This window comes from Nyctereutes procyonoides, unplaced genomic scaffold (assembly GCF_905146905.1).
Source record: "Nyctereutes procyonoides isolate TBG_1078 unplaced genomic scaffold, NYPRO_anot_genome, whole genome shotgun sequence".
Taxonomy (NCBI): Eukaryota; Metazoa; Chordata; class Mammalia; order Carnivora; family Canidae; genus Nyctereutes; species Nyctereutes procyonoides.
Genome location: NW_026575125.1, coordinates 88,844,358 through 88,869,325, shown reverse-complemented (window position 1 = coordinate 88,869,325; position 24,968 = coordinate 88,844,358). Strand labels below are relative to the sequence as shown.

At 41.4% G+C, this 24,968-nt stretch overlaps 1 protein-coding gene across 3 annotated transcripts in view; it reads right to left on the bottom strand.

Moving 5' to 3' along the window:
• Nucleotides 1-24,968, bottom strand: part of DOCK11 (dedicator of cytokinesis 11) — a 187,896-nt gene that overhangs the window by 128,134 nt on the left and 34,794 nt on the right. For all 3 annotated transcript variants that reach the window (XM_055338257.1, XM_055338255.1, XM_055338256.1), the window contains exons 2-6: nucleotides 12,010-12,126; nucleotides 11,836-11,925; nucleotides 11,336-11,418; nucleotides 10,034-10,103; nucleotides 9,333-9,428 (exon numbers count right to left, since the gene is read on the bottom strand). In XM_055338257.1, coding sequence (XP_055194232.1) covers nucleotides 9,333-9,428; nucleotides 10,034-10,103; nucleotides 11,336-11,418; nucleotides 11,836-11,925; nucleotides 12,010-12,126 — 456 coding nt within the window. The remainder of the gene's footprint in view (nucleotides 1-9,332; nucleotides 9,429-10,033; nucleotides 10,104-11,335; nucleotides 11,419-11,835; nucleotides 11,926-12,009; nucleotides 12,127-24,968) is intronic.

The following is a 24,968-nucleotide window of genomic DNA, read 5'->3' as shown; positions in this document are numbered from 1 at the left end:
CTAGGATGTTGTGCATGTTCTGGCCTCAGCTTACCTCTTGGACTGTATTTCGAATCATGCTAATCCAGCTACGCTGGCTCACCTGCTGCTTCTCAAACACCCCCCAAGCAAGCGCCTTCCAGTCTTTGCACTTTCTGCTTCCTTGGCCTGGAATGCTCTTCCTCCAAAGACTTACTGCTTTCAACTCTTTGCTGAAATCTCACCTCCTCTGAGAGGTCTTCTATGACTACTTGACCTCCACCACAGCTCACTATTTTATCTTTTTCATATATTGATCATTATCTAAATAAAATTTGTCTATTTATCTGCTGTCCGTCCCTTTAGGACTAGGACAGTCCATGTATCATCCACTGCTATATCCCCAGTATTTAACAACAGTGCCCAGACTCAGTAAAATTTTGCAAAATAAATGATGAAGGAATGAATAATTCATTCTTCAGTACAGATTCTCCACTGGTTTCATCCAATAGAATGGTATTTCTTTGTAATATCCATATCCTTCTTCCTCGTCTTTATTAATTTTCCTAGATAATGGACACAGCTGAAAATTCCCCTACTTTACACAATGAGAAGCATGGATCCTGATGAGTGGCCCACTTAGACCACCCAGAAGAATAAAACTGAGAGGGAGCCAAAGAAGGTAATTCTCTGGCTCAGGTCTTGCCAAGTCCCCTTAAAACCCTGAGCTGTTTGGATGACAACCTTTTAAACATTTACCACATGACCCTTTCTGGAGCAAGAACAAAGGTTTTCTGTCACTCCATTGAATCCAAGTTAGAAGGTAGGAAAGCCTGAGCACCAAGTATCCTCAAATTAGGAGAGCCTTTTATCATTGGATATAACAAATCTCCAGAGTGTTCACCTATGTGTGTTACCTAGCAGGTAAGTGTTCACCACTAAAGTACATGAAAGAATGCTCTGCAGGATTTAGCAAAAGTAGGCAGGCAAAGTAGGTGGGCCAGGACAATGTAGGCATAGGGGCAGGAGAAACTCACTTGACTCGTGTTTCAGAACAGAAAACAAGAGGGGGCGAGGAAAAGGAGAAAGTAGGAGAGCAGGAGACACACTGGGTCTGAGAGTTGTTCTAAGCAAAGATGACAGAAATAATAGAGCAGGAAACCTCAGGATTTATCAGAAAACCAAGTTATAATTATACCAGAATGTCAAGAACGTTATCCTGCTGAAGAACCCCTACCAGTACATTGGCAACCTACTATATCACTCACCTCTTTCCACCATATCTTTTTACAGTCCTACCAAGTTTTAATATATCATGTAGGTGTACACTCTGGTAAACTGGTTAAAAATCAATAGCTTTTTTTTTTTGAGAGACAGACAGACAGAGACAGCATAAGCATGGAGGGGGGAGGATGCAGGGGGAGAGGGAGAGAGAATCCTAAGCTGGCTCCATGCCCAGTGCAAAGCTCTATGTGGGGAGCCCGATGTAGAGCTCGATCTCCCTGAGATCATGACCTGAGCCAAAACCCAGAATTGGATGCTTAACCGAGCCCCCTGGGCACCCCTCCAATAGCTTTTCTTAAATAACTCCACCATATCTGGGCACTGGAGACTTTTTAATTATTTAGTTGGAAGCAAAATCTAGAAGGAAAGGTCTACAATCCTTGCTTCTCATTACGACAGGCTATTTTATCGGCTTTATTTCAGCATGTTATGGCCCTGCTCAAATTTTCAATGACCCTCAATTACCCACATGGCAGGGCTCACATGACTGATTCCACATTCGAGGTGCTCCCGCAATCCTACTAATAATATAAAATAATACAAATGGCTGGCATCTGTGGCGTGGTTACTACCGTACAGTCTCTGGCTAAGTGCTTTCCTCATACTATATCATTTAATCTTCATAATGAGCTCTTATGATGATTACTATTATCATCTCCATGTTACAAAGGAGAAGCTGAGGTGCAGGAAGATACCAATGGACCAAATCAAATTTATCCTCCCATGACTACCCAACTTCACCTAACATACCTGATGCCCCGTTCATACTGCCTGCAACATTCACCTCCTGATTTTCTCTCTTTGAAGCCCCACCTCCTTCAAGAAGCCTCTCTGACCTCAAATCACAGTGACCTGGACTCATACAGCACTTAGTCCCTGTACTATCTTTAAACAGTATACTATTTTTTTTAAGTAAACTGTATGCCCAACATGGGGCTTGAACTCATGGCCGCACAATCAAGAGTCACACACTCAACCAATTCAGCCAGCAGGCACACACAGGGATGGCACATCCCTAAACCATTTTCATTTTGTGTCTCATCTCCCCAGATAGGTTTTAAGTTCTGCATGTGAAACTTCTCCCTACCCTTTGCAATACTAACACCTTGAAATAAGAAGATACTTAATACATATTTGGTGATGAATTCATTGATTCCTCATAGTGTCTGGAACATAAACAGCCCCTAATAAATGGTTCTTAAGATTTTAAGATTTTATTTATTTATTCATGAGAGACAGAGAGAGAGGCAGAGGGAGAAGCAGGCTCCATGCAGTAAGCCAGATGTGGGACTCAATCCTGGGACTCCGGGATCACGCCCCGAGTCAAAGGCAGATGCTCAACCACTGAGCCACTCAGGTGTCCCCCTAATAAATAGTTTTAAGCAGCCACCAATGAATGAGGAAAAACTAAACATAAAAAACAAATTAGGGGCGCCTGGGTGGCTCAGTCAGTTAAGTGTCCAACTCTTTTTTTTTTTTTTTTTAGTGTCCAACTCTTGATCTCAGCTCAGGTCTTGATCTCAGGGTTGTGAGTTCAAGCCCCACGTCGGGCTCCATGCTGAGCATGGGGGCTACTTAAAAAACAACAACAATAAACAATAAAAAAACAAAAACAAAAAACAAATTAGTGAGAAATCCCTTACCCATAAAATCACTATACTCTTGTTTGTTAGCTGGGAGAGACAGTCTGGCAGACTTGAGAACACAATGCACTAACCTATAAAAAATGTTTAAAATTTTTCTCTTGCTTTTATTCCAGTAAACATAGTGGCCTTGGACTCCCCAGCAATTATCTTAATATCATATGTGCTTTCCTAGGTGAAATTCCTTGATTTGTTGTTCTCCCAACACAGAAGGGAAAAAAAACTCTCCCATAACAGAGTAAGTGAGGACTTTTTGACTCTGGATATATAATAAATGGCTCTCTTTTGTGCAAACAAAAAGGGGAGGGGGCAGCAGAAGTGAGTCATACATCAAGCAGTTGAACTTACAACCCCGATAACATACCAAGACACTTCAACATTTAATTGCTGGGAAGGGGGAGGAGGAAACGAGAGGAATGCGACCAAATTGAGCCAAGAAGAGGCAGGCATAAAGGTGGGTGTCCCAGGGCTTGGCCAAGAATCTGCAACAGACTTTTTTTTTTTTTCATGGAAAACCCACCCTCAAGATCAGACTCCTCCTTATTCCATAGATCATTATATCCCTTAGGAAAAATAGCTCTAAACGCCAGGGGAGAGTCCAATCCTACATCCTAGCTATCTAGTCCACATTCAATTCCTACATGGATATGGAAAGGAGTGGAAAAAAAGCAGATGTTTCCAGCAGCTATATGAGAGAGAATGTAAATGAACAGGCCTCTGTCAAGATTGGCATTTCTGTCTAAGGGATCATTTATTCTCTAGGGAGATTTTAAACTGTTCTCCAAAACTTTTCCGGGAATTGCAGAGTGGTGATGGGGTGTGTTCTCATTAACTAGAATATACAAATTGAGGAAATTAATCACCTATGACAAGGCTTGTCTTGTTTTAACATGAACACCAAGAACAAAGCAAATTATAAGCTCCAAGTAAGAGAGTCACTGCTCACAGACAACTGACAGAGCTTTTGCAAGAGCTGCATGACACCAACATCCCCCTTGGTGAAAGGAAGTGATTGGGCACCGAGAACTGTGGCGTGGGCAGAAATGCACATCATTATCAGCTTTCCTGTAGCCTGGGTTCCTCACGACATATTTCCCAGCCAACAATGGAGAGGCTCAGCCAGCATTTTTGGGAAAATCATGACAATGGCAGAAAATGATACAGACTATCTCTTAACAACTGACCGGAGCTGGTGGAGAGGTGTATATGAGGGAAAATGCAAATTTTTATTCCATAAATACGGGATCTGGTAGTCTTCCCACACGAAGAAATCATCTTAGCTCCTTCACCAGCCCCTTTTCCATACAGCCCATCACTATCAACTTGAATGTTCTTGCAAAACTGTCTGGCAGCTAGCTAGGGAGGATTAGCTTTCTAAAGCAGCCTATATATGAATTACTGTGGCTACATTATTTATGTCGCATTACAGATCATGTGGTTGCTTTCTCAAAAGACCTTATAATGTAGGAGTCTTCTGATTCCCTTTTTTCTGTTGGACTTGGCTCAGTGTTTTCTAACCCTCTGTCCTTTGCTTTTTTTCTTCTCACCTTTCTCCCATGACTCCATTTCTCCCTTCCTTGCCATTAGACGCCCTTATTTCTGACAAAGAATCCAGGAGAAGGACCCAGCCTTGTTTATAACGACAGTTAAGGGACCCCTGGGTGGCTCAGTCAGTTGGGCATCTGCCTTCAGCTCAGGTCATGGTCCAGGGGATCGAGCCTCTTGCTGGTCTCCCTGCTGTTTCTCCCTCTCCCCTGCCCCTTCCCCTTCTCTCTAGCTCACTCTCTCTCAAATAAATAAATAACATCTTTAAAAAAAGACAGTTCAGTTGCTATCCAACATTTCAAATTTTCCAAAGGACTTATCCTACGTAATTTTTTCAATCCAGAGGTCCATAAGTGAATAAAGACCCTGAAATTTACACCCCACTCTAAGAGGTACCTAGCTACCCTACTTTGATCCCTGTCAACCCCAGTGGGACCTGCAGGCCAATGTCAAGCCAGAGCACACCAAGGAGACACAGATAAAATAGAAGGGAAGGCACACGGCTCCCATAGGCTGTTATTTGCTAATGAGTCATGATTAATACCGAGATCCTTCTGTTGTAGCTTCCTGGTGAGTCTACTGTGAGCTTGAGGGGCTATCAAAGCTTGAATTTTCTGACAGAAAAGGTTTTGCTCTCAATTCTGCAAGCTCTAGGCCTGTGGTGCTTATTGCTAAAGCTGCCAAAGCTCCTAACCAGCACTGGCTGGGCATCCTAGCAGGCAGGAGACTCCAGAGGGACCAATGGTGAGACTGCCAACGCTATCAGGAAAATGACTCAGATAATAGCATGCCCGACTCCTCTTCCTGTTCGGTTATGAGGCTCATTAATACTCTTCACCTCAAAGGCTAACATGATAGAAACAAACATGGGGCACCTGGGTGGCTCAATGGTTGAGTGTCAGCCTTTGGCTCAGGGTGTGATCCTGGGGTCCTGGGATCAAGTCCTGCATCAGGCTCCCTGGAGCCTGCTTCTCCCTCTGCCTGTGTCTCTGCCTCTCTCTCTGTGTCTCTCATGAATAAATAAATAAATAAAATCTTAAAAAAAAACAAAAAGAAAGAAACACATAAGCGATTTTCCTCTCAGAATGGTTTCATGAACCATCAGCCCTTTGCCAGCTCTCCAAGAGCTGGGTCAGCTGCTCACCTCACCTTTAGATTTAGACTCTCTCCTATGGCTGCATCAGTTCCAGGCCTGCAGCAGGAAGAATATGTATGATCTGCCACCTAAGGGTGCAAGCCTGAGTCCCCCAGTGCGCCATAGTTCATAGGCCTGCACCCACTAAGGCCCTTGATCCAAGTTCCAGGCTGGGCCATTACTGTTACCCACACCCAACACGCCCCCCTGCCATGCCCCTTCTCCATATGGTCACACGCCCTCTGTTTACACAGAAATGGCACAGTGAACACTGCAGCTTTCAACCAACTTCCACCATGCTGAACTAAATAATAAGGTAAAACAATTCCTACAGGACAAAAATGTATATATCTTGGCAAAACCCCTCAGACATCTTGAAATGAGTCTGGCTGAACCTTCTTCCTCTCATGCCCATTCTAGCTGTGATTAGTCCTGAAATATAATACTACTGCTCTATCATAGGAAGTAAAATCGGAAGAGTGTAGAATGCAGCTTCCTCTCCCAGAAATGCAAACGGGAGAGCCTTAATCCCTAATGGAGGATAGCTAGAGGATAAATGAAATCCAGGACCAGGCACAATTCCCAAATCTCATTATGGCCGATGTCACATTATTCCCTATTTGGTGTTTTGTTTTGTTTTTTTTTTCAAGAGTTGCATATCATATATGATCACTTTTATTTATTCTTCCTTTCCCTTTCTTTGCCTACTGTTCAGTATAAGTTCTACAAGGAAGCGTTTTCATGCTATTTGAATTATATCGAAAGAAAGAAAGAAAGAAAGAAAGAAAGAAAGAAAGAAAGAAAGAAAGAAAGAAAGAAAGAAAGAAAAGAAAAAAGAAAAGAAACCAAAACATGAACAGCTGGGGATGAAAAGAGGCAACGCAAAGAGCCTAGCTCAGCAGCAGCAGAGCGACAATTAGGTGGAGCCAGGCAGCAGCTGTCCCCTTCAGCCAGGCCATGTGGTCACCAAGTTGCCTCAGACCCCACCAACCACTCCACGAATCTATAGCTCCTGCCTGGGCCCCTGTTGAGTGATGAAGTTTGCAACCTTGGGGACAGACAAGGCCTAAGCTAAACAGTTAATCTTTGACTACTTGACTGAATTCGTTTTCTACTGTCATTGGAACAAATTACCATAAACTTACTGGCTTAAAACAAAATGTACCATCTCACGGTTTCTCCAGATCAGAAGTCCGACGTGGTTCCCCTGGGCTAAAATAGAGGGTGTAGCAGAGCTGTGTTCCTTTCTAGAATCTCTAGAAGAGAAGCCATTTCCTTGTCTTTTCCCGCTTCCAGAGGCTGCCTGCATTTCCGGGCCAGTGGCTCCTTCTGCTGCCTTCCTCAAAGCCGGCAACTGAAGCATCTCTCCCTGGCCCTGCTCCAACCCTCCCTCCTCCTTCCCAGACTCTCCTCCTCTGCCCTTTCTTCCATTTACAAGGACCCTGTGACGACACTGAGCCCAGCTGGATAATCCAGGCTACTCTCCCAGCGTGCTGATTAGCAATCTTAACTCCCCTTTGCTATTATGCGAGGAATCATTTACAGTTTCTGGGGGTGAGGACGCAGCCATCTTTGAGGGGCCATTATTCTGCCCACTGCATCAACCAGTCTGTGTTTCACAAATTATGGAGGCAAATTAAAAGCATGTACTTTTAAAAAAGATTTTATTTACTTATTCATGAGAGACTCCCAGAGAGAGAGAGGCAGAGACACAGGCAGAGGGAGAAGCAGGCTCCATGCCAGGAGCCCGACGTGGGACTCGATCCCAGGTCCCCAGTATCACGCCCTGAGCTGAAGCAGACGCTCAACTGCTCAACCGCTGAGCCACCCGGGCATCCCAAAAGCATGTACCTTTTACAGGCAACTGCATTTTGATTTATAATGTATATGGGCTCCGAAAAAGTTGTATTTGTAAGGCAAATTCTACTTTACAGGCATTAGAGTAATTCACTATGGAAAAGAATCCCGTGATGAATTGTTTTGTAAAGACCTTAATTCCCCAATGTCTTGTGGTAGGCATCTAGATCTCCATACATTATGTTAATGTTGGGCCACAGCATCAGTATGGATAAAATACTTCAATATTTTGAATATGCTGGGAGTGGACTCAAAAGCCATAGTACCACTTTCTGGCAATCCACACAGAATTACAGTCTCCGCACATGCGTTTCTGAACCTGACAATTCTGATAGGAAACTTGATAATAAAGACTCGAGTCTCCCTCACTCGGCTAGTCAGCACTAATGGCGTGCTGGTGAAGAGTACTGGCTCGGGCATCAGCCTGCCTACGTTCAAATCCCATTTCTGACTTTGGGGCTGAGTGACCTTGGGTTAACCATTAAGTTTCTTTGTGCCTCACCTTCCACGTCTGTAAATGAAGAATAAAAATGGACCCCTCTATCATAGGGCTGCCACAAGGACTAAAGGAGATACCAAATAAAAAACACTCAGTATGGTGTCTGGCACATATTAAGTCTTTAACAAATCGATTCATGGCCGTGTGGCCGTGTGCTAAGGCCTATGGTTAGGTACAGGAGACATGCAAGAAGCATCCTCCAACTTGGATTCATTATTTTCAGGATTTGAAAATGAAAGTGAGAACCGGACATAGTCACTAAATAGAAAGCAGCAGGCAAAATATTAAATTAAGATAAAACTGGAGTGTTCTCTTGGTAGACACCCATGGTTTCTGCTTGCAGGCTATCTGAAAGATAGAATGACCTTCAATACTTAATGGAAGTGTGAATCATCCTTGGAAAGCCACATGATCTTATATTGAGTATCTGAAAGAACAGTTATATTTGGTAAGAGAATATTTTGCTTTTCTGCTCGGAATCTTCAAGTAGCTTTTTAGTTTCACCTTTGAATTTTAATGGCTCTTCGCAGTCTCTGGAACAAAAGTCAACTTCATGCCCAAGGTATATGAGACACTGCGCAATTTTCTCCCTCTCTCTGTTTCTACCTTTATCTCCTACAAACCCACTATGTTGGCCAAACTACAAATTCTGTAATTCTCTGACAGCACTAAGGTACTGCTTTGTATAGTAGTAAATTTGGTATGTCTCTTATCCAGTCTGGAGATGAAACCACTGGAAGCCAGGGACCTCATCTTCGACATCCACAGATTGCCCCAGTGACCAGCATGTAATAGGCACCTAATTAATATTTGTTAAATAAATGGATCACCCTCTCCTTCTATTCATTACATTCATTTCCCCATTAGAACCTGTAATGCCCTTTTGTTTCAATGCCATTCTCCTCATTCAACTGACAGCCTTTTTTAATTTTTTTTAAATTTTTAATTGAAGTATAGTTGAATGACAGCCCCCTTTTTAAACTTCCTGCCAGAAAAATTATGTTTCTTTAAAAAGTTACACTTCTCAATTTATCCTGAGCTTGCAGATTTTTTAAATCCTATACATCTGTGAAAATCCTGTCAATAAGTTTTTTTTTTTTTTTGGCTAGGACTCACTGTAAATTTTTTTAAGATTATTTATTTATTTATTTATTTATTTATTTATTTATTTATGGGAGAGAGAGGGCATGAGTGGGGGTGGGGTGCAGAGGGAGAAGGAGAAGCAGACTCCCTGCTGAGCAGGGAGACTGACATGGGACTTGATCAGATCATGACCTGAGCCAAAGGCAGATGCTTAACCAGCTGAGCCACCTAGGTACCCCTGTAAACATTTTTTTAAAAGAAATATTTTTTCCAGACAGGCTCCTCATGACAATATCCTTAACAGGATGAAATAATAACTCCCTCTTACCTTCATGGTAACCGTGATGGTGCTATTTACATTTGCCTTATGCAACCAGCCTTGTTTTATCACACCACCCTTCTGAGAACATAGCGAAGAGGAATCCTGAAATAGGGCAAAAACCATCAGTGAAACAGCCAGCCATCTAATCAAACTTTTGGGGTTCATGAACTAGGCCCTGCCCCATTATCTAATTAAAGCATAAGGTCCCCTTGCCCCCACAAGGATGCTTGAGGAAACCTGAAATTATTAACTAGGGAAAGAGAGGCTCTGTGCCATGCACACAGTAGGTACTCAATATTTACTGAATTCTATGGGCAGTCTTCTGGGCAAGTCTTCTGCATTAAGTAAACAGACTGCCTCTCAAAATGTCACAGATACCCGGGCCATCTGTCCCAAGAGGGATCTAATAGGCAGGAGGGTCCAGATGAATCACCATGCCACATGCCCAGCACCAAGAAAACCAACTCCACAAGTATGCCCCACAGGTGGGAAAACATATTTATATATAAATCATAGCCCATTTCGCTTGATTTTTCCTAAACTCCATTTGGAAATGCAACAATCCTTAAAAATTTTTTCAAAACATTCATTAGCTTGAAAGCTGGCCACGGATCATTCAAAAACAATTCTGTCCCTCATCTTTTCTCAAGGAAATCTGTCAGCAGACGCGACCTTGAGGATGCCCATGCACTGGCCCCCACTTTTACCTCGTCTTTCTCACAGTCCTCGTCAATCTCAAAGACATGACTGGGAATCTTTTCTGGTCGCAGAGATTTGCTGAAAATGCAAGAGAATTATCTCAGATATTGAGGAGAACAGACATACATACATAAATGCAAGCAAGATGAGTAGAATTCTCTCTTTTACAACCAAGAAAATGCCAAGACATGAGGAGGATAAATTCTTCTTTCCTTTCTGAAGTCAGATTTTCCCCTGAGTAAACCTATATTACCTTTTATATAAGGACTCCCACATGTGAGGCCAGTGGCAAAGCTACAACTGAGCCCAGATACTCCAGCAGGGAGGGCAGAACTGCCAAAGAATGTATGCCAGGACTCTCGGTGGTGGCAGGAACGTATCTTTCCCCAAAAGAGAAAGCAACACTGTGTAATTCTGGCTCTCCCATCCATTTGCTGTATGAACTTGGCTTGGTCATCCATCTTGGGATTCAATTTTAAAGGACGTCTTTAGGACTGTTTTCTCCTCTAGGAAGGTATTTTTGAACACTACAAGAAGCTACACAATGTCTTATTATTCAAAAACATTTCCTAGATGATAGCCCATGAGTAGTACTATAGATGAGGAAAGGGAGAACAGGAAGGCTCAAAGAGATTGAGTGACTGGCCCAAGGTCATCCAGATGGTAAGTGGCAGAAATAAGATTTGAACCTCAACAGATAAGATTTGAATTGGTTCCTGGGCCAGTGTACTCATGGCAGTGAGTCAAGGGATGTCTGGGGTCATCGAACTGAACCATGTACCTTCTAGTGTTTTCTTTTTTAAAGAAGATTTTGTTTATTTATTAGAGAGAAAGAGAGAGCACACACACATGCGTGCATGAGTGGGGGAGGGGTAGAGGGACAAGCAGACTCCCTGTCAAGCTGGGAGCCGGGGACACAGGGCTTGATCCCAGCACCATGAGATCACGACCTGAGCCAAAGTCAGACGCTTAACCGCCTGACCCACCTAGGCATCCCCCGCTTCTAGCATTTTCATTGACACCACTAGAAAGTGCTCACTACATTATCTAGAACTATGAGAAGATGATTTTATGATCAATACAGATGTATCAAAACCAAAAAGCAAACTCATACATGTTGGAAAGAATTTCAATGAGCGAAGTAAAAACATATTCAATTGTCCAAAATACATTTACCAAACATGCTGGTTACTTCAGGCTTTGCTTTATTATAAACTATAACTGAGAAGCTTCGTAAGTAGTTAGCAAAAGGTAAAATGTAATGTTGAGTAACTCTCCTCTTGAAGGTTTCCCTTGAATTCTCCACTTACCATGGCAACATTCGAAAGTCCCCAGAGAAGTCTTCATACTTGTAGTTTACCACATGCCAATCTGTGCTATAGGTTTTAATACACTGAAAGAAAACAAGAATCTTTCATTTGAAACACCAAACAAGTATACATATATCCAGTTTCTTAAAGTCTGGTCAAGTAAGCTGACAGACTGTTAAAAATCACTCGGAAAATGTTGGTACTGGGATCTTCCTTTGAGGAATAACATGGTCTCCCTAAACCAACTGGCAGCAAAAAATCCCAATTCATACACACTTTGGAACACTCTGACTCCATGTTCAGACAGTATTCAAATCCAAAAGAGAAAAACTAGGAACCCATGCTATTTGTCACAGTAGTTAAGCTGTCTCCTCTCCACCACGTCATCTAGACTTATTATGTAGGTCTGCTAAGTTATGGTAATTTTATTTCCCCTTTGGCCCAAAGGAAGAACTTTTTTTAAATGTAAAATGTTCCTCTGAGGCCTCTGAGGGTCTTACCTCTTTGACAAACAGACTTTGGGCCCTTTTCTCAGCATCCTCTGGTACGGTCGACTGCACTGTTCTGCGCTGACGACTTATCACTGAGATCTAGAAGACAGGGAACATTCTTGTCGTAAAAACTAGCCTGGAAAGTGTGAGTGTTTTCCTTTAAAGAAGTGCTTATGAACTCACAGATATATCTTCCATTGGAAACATAAGGAGGTCTCTGAGGGGGTCGCTGTAAATCTGGGTTTTCCTTTGGGTGATAACATTCTCATAGTCCAAGGGCTCAACAATTTTGGTCTTTTCCTTCATAAGAGAAAAAAAACAAAGTTAATATGGTCAAACTCATAAGACATAAATTCCTCTCCATGTGCTAAAGATACCTTATTTCACCAAAGAAGGAACTGTTGACAGTAGTAAGCACTGGGACACTTACACAAGAGAAAAATACTCCATAACTAGACATGCAGACACCAAACATATATAGATACACACACGGATCTCTCTGTTAAAGCCAAGAGTTCTGGAGAGTTAGCACTGTACTCTGCTTTTCCATGTGCCTTCCAAAACTGTAAAGTAAAACAAAAAGTGGTATAGTTGGAAGCCTGTCAGCTGATTTTTATAGAATTGGCTCTATTCACTGGGTAACTGAAGCAGAGAAAGTATCGCCATTCATGTGCCTGGTACAGGCATAGCTAGGGCAAGTATGGGTCTTGAAGGTACTTGATCCACTGGGCAGGGTGTAAATGGGTGAGGTTCTAGGTGGCAAAATCAGTGGACCCCTGTCAGGCTTGGCACATCCCTAACCTGGCCACTAATAATAGGGCCCTAGCCTGAGGCTAAGGTTACAAGAGGCAGGGTCAGTGTGTGAGAAAGCCAGGACATGATTTATTAATAAGAGTAACAAGACTGAGCATTTACCAAGCCCTTTTTATATGCCAGACACTGTGCCAAGTGCTTTCTCTCTAAATATTTTCTCATGTAATACTCATAACCACCCTATGAAATAGGCTTGACCTGGGGTGCCTGGCTGGCTCAGTCAGTAGAGCATGCACAAATAAATAAATAGAAAAAGGCTTAATCTTTGTCACCATTTGACAGATGAGGAGACTCTGCATTCGACTCATACTAAGTAACCTGTCTGCCTTCTGAGCTAGAATTCAAACCTGGGTCTGAGACTATGACAACCCTGCTTTCTCTACCACATCCAGCCTTTCCTCCCCTCAGAACTACACAAAGATACTAATATGCAAAACACTGAACATGGAATAGGATCCCACCACCTACCTTCCTAACCTTTTTTTCTTCACTGAACTTATCATCATGTGATAGATAGACCATCTACTTTACCTCTCTGCCTATCTGAGGGCAGAGCTTTCCCTTTACTTGTTCACTGCTATCACTCCAGCACCTAGAGCAGTACCTGGCACGTAGCAGGTGTCCAATCATGAGCTGCTGAATAAACGCTGAGATACTCAGATTGAACCAGAGCTATGTCTTAACATACTATTCCAGGGGGATCCCTGGGTGGCTCAGTGGCTTAGCGCCTGCCTTTGGCCCAGGGCGTGATCCTGGAGCCCCGGGATTGAGTCCCACGTCAGGCTCCCGGCATGGAGCCTGCTTCTCCCTCTGCCTGTGTCTCTGCCTCTCTCTCTCTCTCTCTCTCTCTCTATCATAAATAAATAAAATCTTTAAAAAATATACTATACCAAACCAAGGTGGCGATAGATTAAGGATTTCTAATAACAGTGTTTTGCCAAATCAGATTAAAATTACTTAAAAATTTTATTTTAAAAAACAACATAAAGAAAACTTAAATAGAAGATACGCTGAAACTTGGTATCACAATAGAATTGGAGTCATACAGTGTACATAGTACTTGAGACAGTCTCCAGTACACTGTCTCCACACAATCCTTTGAGAACAGTTTTTTTTTAAGTTTTTATTTCAAATCCAGTTGGTTAACCTATGATGTAATATTAGCTTCAGGTGTACAATATAGTGATTCAACACTTCCTTGTCACCCTGTGCTCATCATGACCAGTACCCTCCTTCCTCCACATCCCCTATTACCCCCCCCATCCTCCCACCACCCACCCCTCTAGTGACCATCAGTGTGCTCTCTATAGTTAAGAGTCCGTGTCTTGGTTTGCGTCTTTTTTCCCCCTTAGCTCAATTGTTTTGTTTCTTAAATTCCACATATGAATGAAAGCATGTGATATTTGTCTTTCTCTGATTGACTTATTTTACTTAGCATCATAATCTCTAGCTCCATCCATATCATTACAAATAGCAAGATTTCATTCTTTTTGATGGCTGAGTAATATTCCATTGTGTATATATACTCCATCTTTTTTATCCATTCATCAGTCAATGGACACTTGGCCTGCTTCCATAATTGGGCTATTGTAGATAATGCTGCTATAAATGATAACAGTTTTTATACATGGCTCACAATTATATATCCCAGAGCTCTATATCTGAAAAGCATCTCAGAGACTCGCTCTAAGATTACTTAGAAAAACGGAACCTCTCTAACCAATAAACACCAGCGTTCAACAAATCTAAAAGACCAAATGGTCTAAAACCAATATGGAAAAAAAAATATGGAAAAACCAATATGGAAAAAAACCAATATGGAAGCTCCTCGTGAAATTAAAAATGGAACTACCATATGATCCAGCAATCCTTCTTCTGGGTATATATCCAAAGAAGACAAAATCAGTATCTCAAAGAGATACCTGCACTCCCATATTTATAGCAATGTTATTCACAATAGCCAAGATATAGAAACAACTTAAGTGTCCACAGATGAATGGATAAAGAAAATGTGGTATATACATATGCTGAAATATTATTCAGCCATGAGAAAGGACATCCTGCCATTTGCAACAACATGGATGAATCCGGAGGGCATTATGAGTGAAATAAGTCAGACAAAGAAAGACAAAAACTACATGGTATCATGGATAAAGATCGGTCGATTGATATCTCTCTCTCTCTCTCTCTCTCTCTCTCTCTCTCTCACACACACACACACACACACACACACACACAGAGGAGTATTACTCAGTTATTTAAAAAAGAGTGAAATCTTGCCACTTGCCCCAACATGGATGTATCTAGAGTGTATTCTGCTAATTGAAACAAGTCAGACAGAAACAAATACCATAGGATGTCACTCATATGTGCAACCTAAAAAACAAAACAAAATGGAAACAGATTCATAAATACAGAGAACAAAGAGGAGAAAGGTGGGGGGATGGGTGAAACAGGTGAAGGGGATTAAGAGATACTTTGAGTTATAAAATAAGTCATGTGCATGAAAACTACAGCACAGGGAATACAGTTAATGCCACCGTAATAACTTTGTTTAATAACAGATGTTATCTACACTTATGATGAGCATTTCATAACTTATATAAATGTCAGACACTATGTTGTGTACCTGAAACTCATATAATGTGTGTCAATTATACTTTTATTAAAAAAAAAACTCCCATTGGGGTAGGGCCAGAAAGGAGGACAAAGACTTGATGATAATTGTTGAAGCTGAAGATGGGTGATAAGTACCTGGGTTTTCATTATACTCTTCTGACAAAAAAAATACTGTATGGTATCATTTATACATGAAATCTAAAAAGAAAAAAAGTAGAGTGGTGCTTGCTGGGGCTGGGAGATGAGAGAAATAGGGAGAAATGGGTCAAAAGGCAAAAACTTCACTTATAAGTTCCAGAGATCTAATGCACGACATGGTGACTGTAATTACTAATTCTGTACTGTGCACTTGAAATTTACTGAAGATGATAGATCTTAAGCATTCTCATCGAAAATAAAAAAAGTCTGCAATGTGATCAATGTGTTCATCAACTTGACTGTGGTAGTCATTTCACAATGTATACATACATTAAATTATCACAAAAAATTATCACAGTGTACACTTTAAATACATACAATTTTCTTTTGATATTTTACCTCAATAAACTTGGGGGCAGGGAAAGATCCTAATGAAGATATACTTCAAGTCTTAAATTTGAATTTGTAGGCCTGTAAGGTCAAATCTAACTGATCGTCCCCTATCATGTCTGTGAATACTAGTGCAAAATGAGTTGAAACAGGAGAAACAATTCTTATTTGGGAAACTCAGAGGTTTTCTGATAGTAAAATTAGATCCCCTTGTCCTCTATCTACCATGATTCCAGGGACCCAAATGAAAGGAAACTGACTACCTCTTTGCATCTGACATTCAGAATCTGATCAATTTCCAGACAAGTGAATAAAGCCCCATCTAAGGAGGCAACCCTTAGGTACTGAAAATGATTTCCAAGTCTTGCTTTTGGTGCCAACTATCCTTTCAATACAGATTGCAAAAACAGTCCTCAAATTTCAATGTTTAACCTGTTTAATTAGCATCTGTTAATCTCTCTGTACAATAATTTCCCAAGTGCCTGCTCCAAGTAACTCTGAAAAAGAAAAAAAAATCTTCCTTTGGCTTCCTAATGTAGTTGGTCAAATGAATATGGAAAAAGCACATGTCCAAACGAATCACTTATTTAAACATACAGTAGAGGGCAGCCCAGGTGGCTCAGAGGTTTAGCTTCGCCTTTAGCCCAAGGCCTGATCCTGGAGACCTGGGATCGAGTCCCACATCGGGCTCCCTGCGTGGAGCCTGCTTCTCCCTCTGCCTGTGTCTCTGCCTCTGTCTCTCTGTCTCTCATGAATAAATAAAATCTTTAAAAGATATAAAAATAATAAAAAATAAACATACAGTAGAATATAAGCCTTCTACAGATGAAGCCTACTGCTCTATGTTTTGAAGGCCATATATTCATGTCCTAGAAAACGAGGTTTCACTTTTCATTTAAAGCTGACCCGACTAAGCATTCTGGGTCTTCACTCCTATACCCTTGGTCAGGGGTGGCTCAGTTGTACAGAGAGCTGGGGCGGCTGTTCCAGGTCCTGCAAAGCTTACCCTAACCACAGACCTGGACCCGGGAAGCAGGCTTCCTGCTCTCAAGAAGAAAAAGAGGAAGGACAGACCCTGCCCCACCCAGCTGCCTCCAGGCCCCGGCCTCACAGGCATTAAAGCATAATTCAAACTGGAAGTGGAGCAGAGAGGCTACATTAGGAGTCAGACCCAAAGAACCACACCCTAAGTTTCTCTTCCAGGAAGATTCAGTGGTAACTCTCTGGGCATTAGAGAGGAGGAAAACCTTTGACACCGAGAATTACCAGGATTTCATGGTGGCTCTGCCCTGCGGTCGCGAACACATCCCTGGTCTGACTTGGCTCTTCAGCTTTCCCAGGTGATTATTAGACGTACGGGGTTTCCCTCGATAAAGCTTCCCTCACACACAAAAAGGGGTCTCTCTCCCAGGTTCGCTGTGCTTCCCTCCCACCAGTTTTGCGCTCTGGCTGGCCAGGGAAGGTGCTTTCTCCTACTGCAAGAAAACTGCGTTACAGCCAACAGTACTCTATAACCAGTCAAATAATAGCGACGTCCCACGGGGTACTTCCACACAGTTCTGTGGCAGCGCTCAGCAAAAGGCAAAGGCTTTTCTACAATCTGGAGGGAAGCAAGCATATGTTTTAGCTTTCTCGTTAAGCAGTAACAGGAAAACCGTCAACCTAAATTTGGAACCTACTCAGTTTTTGCCATAAAGAAAAAAAAAAACCCAAATGGTTTGCCTTTGAAAGTTCTCATTCATGGATTTGGATGCTCTCTTGAAATAACTGGCTAGTAATATTTCTGATTTTTTTAAAAGATTTTATTTATTTATTCATGAGAGACACACAGAGAGAGAGGCAGAGATACAGGCAGAGGGAGAAGCAGGCTCCATGCAGGGAGCCCGACATGGGACTGGATCCCGGGTCTCCAGGATCACTCCCTGGGCCGAAGGCGGCGCTAAACCACTGGGCCACCCGGGCTGCCCTATTTCTGATTTTTTACTTTGTCGTTTCACTTGCAGATCACTTTGTGAAAAAAACTTCAGAAAATACTTTCAATGTCCATTCTACCTGTGTCTTACCACAACCTGCCAAGTAGACAAGGAAAACACCATTTCAACTTTGTATGTGAAGAAACAGATACAGAGGCTTGATGACATTCAGCTGTCTACCTCTAGTAGTAGAACCAGGGTTCAAATCCAGGGATCCCAACTCCTGATTCTCTGTTTAGCAGTGTCTTCCAAACTCAACTTAATTCACATACAAGCTCCAAGCTGTATGCCAAGCTCTGGCGTATCTTCTGCACTCTAATATGCTTCATGCTTTGCTTCAAATCAAATCTCTTCTTCATTGAAATATATTTACTGAAACAGTAAGCTGTGGAGCTCCTGGGTGACTAGCGAAGCATCTGCCTTTGGCTCAGGTCATGATCCCAGGGTCCTGGGATCAAGTCCCCCATCGTGCGCCCTGCTCAGTGGGGAGTCTGCTTCACCCTCTCCCTCTGCCTGCTACTCCCCCTGTTTGTGCTCTCTCCCTCTCTCTCTCAAATAAATAAATAAATAAATAAATAAATAAAGTCTTTAAAAAAACATTAAACTCCTCCTAAAGGAAAATAAATCTGTATTTTTCAAATCTTTAATGAAATAAATCTATTTCTTCCTGTTTTTTTCTAACGTAAACTCTACCCCCAACGTGGGGCTCAAACTCACTACCCCAAGATCAAGAGTCACATGTTCTACTGACTGAGCCAGTCAGGTGCCCCACCAAAAAAATAAAATTTAAAATATCAATCTTTGTACTACAGCTTGGGACATAGTACCCTCTTCCAGGTTTACTTAGGACCAAATCTAAAAAGACTTCCACAGAGTAAACCCTAAAACTGTGAAGAAATGAAGAGTGAAGAAAAAAAAGAGGTGACTTTTTGATTTCTAACATAGGACAGAGATTAAAAAAAGAATTTCATCAGTACAGATATGGTTACGGTTTACCTCTTGGTCCAAAGAGAGGAAATAATGGATCCTAATTGGGAATCACTGACAGCATCAAATACTTAGACTTTATGATTTTGTGGTGGTTCCTCTACATCTGTTATATAAGATAACTGATCTTTGATCATCTTAGCTACATATGTATAATTATAAAACCATGCTTGTAATCCTAAAATAAATATGTAAATATGTATGCACATGTATGTATTCACCAATCCAACCACTCATGTATTTTTTTTAATTGAGGTGTAATTAACATACAACATTCTATTAGTTTCAGGTATACAACACAGTGATTCAACAATTCTATACATCACTCAGAGTCATCACCATCTGTCACCACACAATGGTACTACACTATTATTGACTATATTCCCAATGTATACCTTTCATCGCCAAGTCTTATTTATTCCATAACTGGAAGTGTGCACTTCTTAATCCCCTTTACCTATTTCACCCATCCCCCACCGGCCTGCCCTCTGGCAACCACCGGTTTGTTCTCTGTAAATACAACCACTCATGTATTTAAAAGCTCATATTACCAGCAAGCCTATTTATATTATCATTAGAAACTTAACCACATAATTTCAACTTCATTTAAAAAGCAATAATTATCACATGATGTTTCTGCAATGGTGCGAAATCAGCCTGGGTCACTTCTGCTTAGATATTACACCAAAGGTCATTAGTTTACTGGTAAATCTTTTACTTTAGAAACTAGTTTTCCTTAAGAATTCTAAGAATGTCTCTTCTCCAAGTCTAAAGTGAACACAGGCTTCACAGGATCCCTCCTGTAACACACTGGGAGGGAGACCAGAAAGCAGGAAGAGAGAGAGCTCAGGAGTGGAGCATAGGGCTCATTCCAACACAGCTACCACCACTACCACCCCACTCTCCAAGGTAAGTTTCAAGTAGTAGAAAAAAATCTATTTCCTGGTTCAGGAAATAGATTCAGCCCCAAAGTCAGAAACCCATTTCCACAGCATTGTGATCAGACTACTGTCTCAACTACACCTGAACATATTCTCTATGAAAATAACAATAATCTTAGGAAAGAAGTAACATACTCCAAAAGAGGGGGTCACTCAATGAGTCTCTCCCTCCTATCATTCCTCCCATCGCCCTCCTTCCAGTACTTCTCTTGATCCCCTCTCCAAGATATTCAGCTTCTCTTTTGTTTCAGACATTTGTAGCAGTTTGGAGTGCTTTCTCCAGAGAGTATCTTAAAATATCACTTTGCACTCAAAATGGCCACTGGGGGCATTCGACTTCCGGCATCGCAGAAAACAAAGTGAGTTTGCTGTGCTGGCATACTCATCAAATCCCTGCTGAAGTCCAGGCCCTGTGCCAGCACCTGGTAATGCAGAGGTGAAAAAGAACCAGACCCTGGCCTTGAGAAGTTCACGGTTTAATAGGGGAGGTAGATCAACCCAAGACAGTCAAGGTGATCGCAGATGCGACTGTAACTTAAACCCCACCTGGCTTCCACACCCTCTGACAGCCACATCTTCCAACCAAGTGACTGCACAAGTGTTTTTGCATGTTCAAGTGTGCGAGCCTGTATATTCACATTCGTATCAATCAGAAAAATGTCCCTGTCTGGGTATATGTGGTCCCTGACCATTTCATCTCATCTTCTACTTTTAGACTCTGTAAAATTGGAGAACAGGTAACTGTGGACAGGTGATGCAAGAGGACAAAGGGCAAGCAAAGTTGTGCTGTGCCTAAGAGAAGTGACAGCTGCACCACCACTGTAGACTAGAGATTTCTAAAAGGCCCCACAAGGCACAAAGGAGCCCTAGCTCTAATAAATGTGATAAGGTTTGAATAAAGAGTATCAAAAAAAAAGGGTATCTGACTTTTTTATGACCTTGTCTTTTCTAAACCACGATTACCTTTTACAGTTTGTTTCTTCCCTTCTTTCCCAAAAGGAACTCCAAGTACTGAAGAAGCTTTGAGTTAATATAATCTGACAACGATGTTGGGGGGAGGGATGGCCATCTTTCCAGTTAATACAGCCCAACTTGGCAAAATAGACATGAACATATTTTAATAAAGATTGTTTTTCAGGGCAAATCTTGGCACAAAAACCCACATACAAATTGCTTTCAAGACACCAACCTTTCTTAAAGCAAACAACCAAGGGAAAAATCTTTACTTTTCATGAGACCATTGGCTCACACTTATTCCCAATCCACACCTTGGCTCACGTGATTCTTCTGACAGCCTGACCTCTGACCTCTCTGGCCTTCAGCCCTGATGATCTTTACCAACCATTGGTGGCATTTACTCACATATAGCACGGAACTACTTTGTGGGTGCTTTGCTTGTGTGCCTCCTTAGCAAGATCAGAAACACCGGGAGTGGGGAACTGTGCCTTGTACTTTCTCTACCAGTTACACTGAACATGACCATATACCAAGTTAAGCCTTTGCAACTTCTTACCTCATTGAATTCTTTCCAAGACCATGCAAGGGAGGTTCTTTTATTATGCCCATTTTACAGATGAGGAAATTGGGGCAAGGCAGGTCCAGTGTCATACATTAGTGAGACAGGATTCAGACCTATTATCCAATGGAGCCCAGAACCAGTGCTCTTAACCATGACACACATAAACCTATGTGCCCTGAACTTAACAAAAACAAAACATTCCCCCTACCACATTTCATTTCCTTGGACAGACTTGCATTTTAGGATTTGCTAAAGCTTACTGAAACTACACTATTTTTTAAATATTTATTTATTTATTTATTTATTTGAGAGAGAGAGACAGACAGACAGAGAGCGCGAGCAGGGAGAGGGAGAAGCAGACTCCCCCCCCCCACTGAGCAGGAAGCCCAATGTGGGGCTCCATCCCAGCACCCCAGGATCATGACCTGAGCCAAAGGCAGACACTTAACTAACTGAGCCACACAATTGCCCCTAATTATATTTTACCAAAGTGAGATCTTGCCTTCTCATTGCCCTGATGATGCTGTGGGCATGACTGGCTTGGTGATCTGGCAATGTAACTGGAGAAAGAGTTTTGCATTTCTGAGCTGCTGCTTCTAATTTAGCATTTGCCATCAATGAATAGGGATTAGCACCTCAGGTCTTTTACTTTGGGGAAAGGAATTGGCAGGTTCAACTTCAAGTGGGTAAGAATCAAATTACAAAAAAAAAAAAAACCAACAACAACAAAACTCACACACACACACACACACACACACACACAGTAAGACATTGTCAAGGGACCATATCTAATTCATCTGAGTATGCTCCACAGAACCTGGGAGAGAGGCGTGAGAACTACAAAGCCAGAAGCTTCTGTGGTTCAGGAGGGATCACCAGCTGAACAATGCAGAGACTGACCTTATGTGTATGCCTTCGGCCAAAATGGCAGCATACAAGGAAAGCTACCACTTTCAGAATGAATTTTCAGATCTTGGCTTTAATTTCGGAACAACTTAACATTAAGTGAGATTTTAAAGGTATTTAAATCCAATTTAGAAACACTGAGGGAAAATAAAAACTCATTTTTTTCTCCTTAGGGTTTTCATATAGGGAAGAAACCATTTTATATTTTTGTACTTGGTTTAAAAAACGACTATTTTTTTTAAAGGTTTGTGTTGTTTTTTTTTTTTTTTTTTTTTTTTTTTTTTTTTACTTACTTATTTGACAGAGAGAGCACAAGCAGGGGGAGAGGCAGAAGGAGAGGGAGAAGGAAGCTCCCCACAGAGCAAGGAGCCCAACACGGGGCTTGATCCCAGGACAGGCTCCCCGAAGACTTTATTTTTAAGTAAGCTCTACACACAACATGGGGCTTGATCTTATAACCCGTGCTCTACCCACTGAGCCAGCCAGGCACCCCAGGAAGTATGTAGATTTAGCCAGCTAGATTGCTTAGGTTCAATAAAAAATATAAAAACCTAAAAATAATATACACAGGGGTGCCCGGGTAGCTCACTCAGTTAAGCATCAGACTCTTGGTTTCCGCTCAGGTCATGATCTCAGGGTCATGAGATCGAGCCCCATGTGGGGCTCCACACTCAGTGCAGAGTCTGCTTGAGATTCTCTCTCCCTCTGCCCCTCCCTCTGCTCCCGTGTGCATGCACATTCTAAAATAAATAAATAAAATCCTCAAAAAAAAAAAATAAAGGTCCTGCTTGTGTCATTTAACACAGCAGTGCAAGCCTTTTTCATTACAAAATTTCAGTAATCTATAAAGCAGCCACACATCATTTTTGACTCTGGATCTGGCAATTGGTCTACCCATCCCATTAATTTGCTTCTGATAATGGAGTAATGAAAACTGAGAGGCCCCATTCTGATAATCAACCTTGAAAGGGAAAAAAGTTGCATGTTCCTCCAAATATTTTCATTCTCCATAATCAGTCATATTGGATCTATCCATTACCTGAAATTCTCTCTGCCTTTTTGAAACCTACCAGTATTTTCCATCTATACCACTTCATGAGATAATGTCTTCTCAAAGCTATTTCATGTAAATAAAATGATAGCTCCTTTGATTTTTCTTAAGATTACATCTTTAAAACGTCAGGAGATGGGATGCATGTGTGGCCCAGCAGTTGAGCATCTGTCTGCCTTGAGCTCAGGGTGTGATCCCAGGGTCCGGGAATCGAATCCCACATCAGACTCCCTGCAAGGAGCCTGCTTCTCCCTCTGTCTATGTCTCTCCCTCTCTCTCTGTGTTTCTCGTGAATGAATGAATAAAATCTTTAAAATAAGGGGATCCCTGGGTGGCTCAGTGGTTTAGAACCTGCCTTCGGCCCAGGGTGTGGTCCTGGAGTCCTGGGAGAGAGTCCCACATGGAGCCTGCTTCTGCATGGAGCCTGCTTCTCCCTCTGCCTGTGTCTCTGCCTCTCTCTGTGTCTCTTGTGAATAAATAAATCTTTAAAATATATATATATATATATATATATATATATATATATATATATATATATAATAAAATAAAATAAAAATAAAATAATGTCAGGAGATGCCCTACTGCTTGGCATAATATTCCAGTATATGGTGACCCAATCCACATTTATCCTCTCCTCACTTGTATAAAACAGGTGCACCTTCTTTAGCTAGAGTCTGTCTTTTGGTGAGGTGAGGAAAGAGTCTACAGATAGCTGCCAAGGCCCTATTGTCTCTGACATACCCTGCGCAGACTGTTCTCAGTGTCCAGTACACAGTCACTCCCATATTGCTTTAGCTGAGTATAGTCAAGCTCAGAACCTACTCTCCTATTAATATGTTTCAATTATTTCCCCAGCTCTTGAAATTTATCTCTCCTTTTCCTGTCCACATTATCCAGCCTTACAGGATATCTCATTGCTGTACAGCTCCCAAAGCTTGGCCTCTCTCAACTCCTAGAAAAGAGTGTTAAGTCAATATCAGCATCCCTCGGGTAAACATTCCTTTGCTATTCAGCTTTTTTATACATCTTCCATAAATAAATAAATAAATAAATAAATAAACAAACAAACAAACAAATAAATAAATATCTGCCCGCCTTATCTGTAATCTTTGTTTCCTTCTGTAAGCCAATTCCTTCCCTATGACAAATTCTGTGTCATCAGAGATATCATTTACAATAAGAATCACAGGGGATAAAAAAAAAAAAAGAATCACAGGGGATGACCCCTATGAAAGGTTTTCTGAATGTCTTTAGCCAACAACCTTGAGGTGATAAAAAATATTCTAGAATTTATTGTGGTAATGATCCCACATTATCTGCAAATACACTAAAAGCCTTAGAAATACATACTTTTTTTCACTGCTGATAGTTTGTAAATTTGTAGTTTTTTTCCTATGCGTATTATAAATAGTTGTGACCCATAATATGCACATGATAGTCATTTTGTGTAAAATTTGTGTCCGACGTTTTCACTTAACACTATTGCCTGAGCATTTTCCACATCACTTAAAATTACTGAAAAATATAATTTTCATAACTGTAAAATATTCAGTCTTGGATATTCGTTCCATCATTTGTATCTCTGCCTCTCTCTGTGTGTCTCTCACGAATAAATAAATAAAATAAATGAATAAATAATTTTTAAATATTTTATTTATTTATTATTTATTTGAGAGAGAGAGCACAAGTTGAGGGAGGGGCAGAGGGATAGGGACATGCAGACTCCCTGTCAAGCGCAGAACCTGATATAGGGCTCAATTCCAGGACCCCGAGACCATGACCTGAGCCAAAGTCACACACTTTGC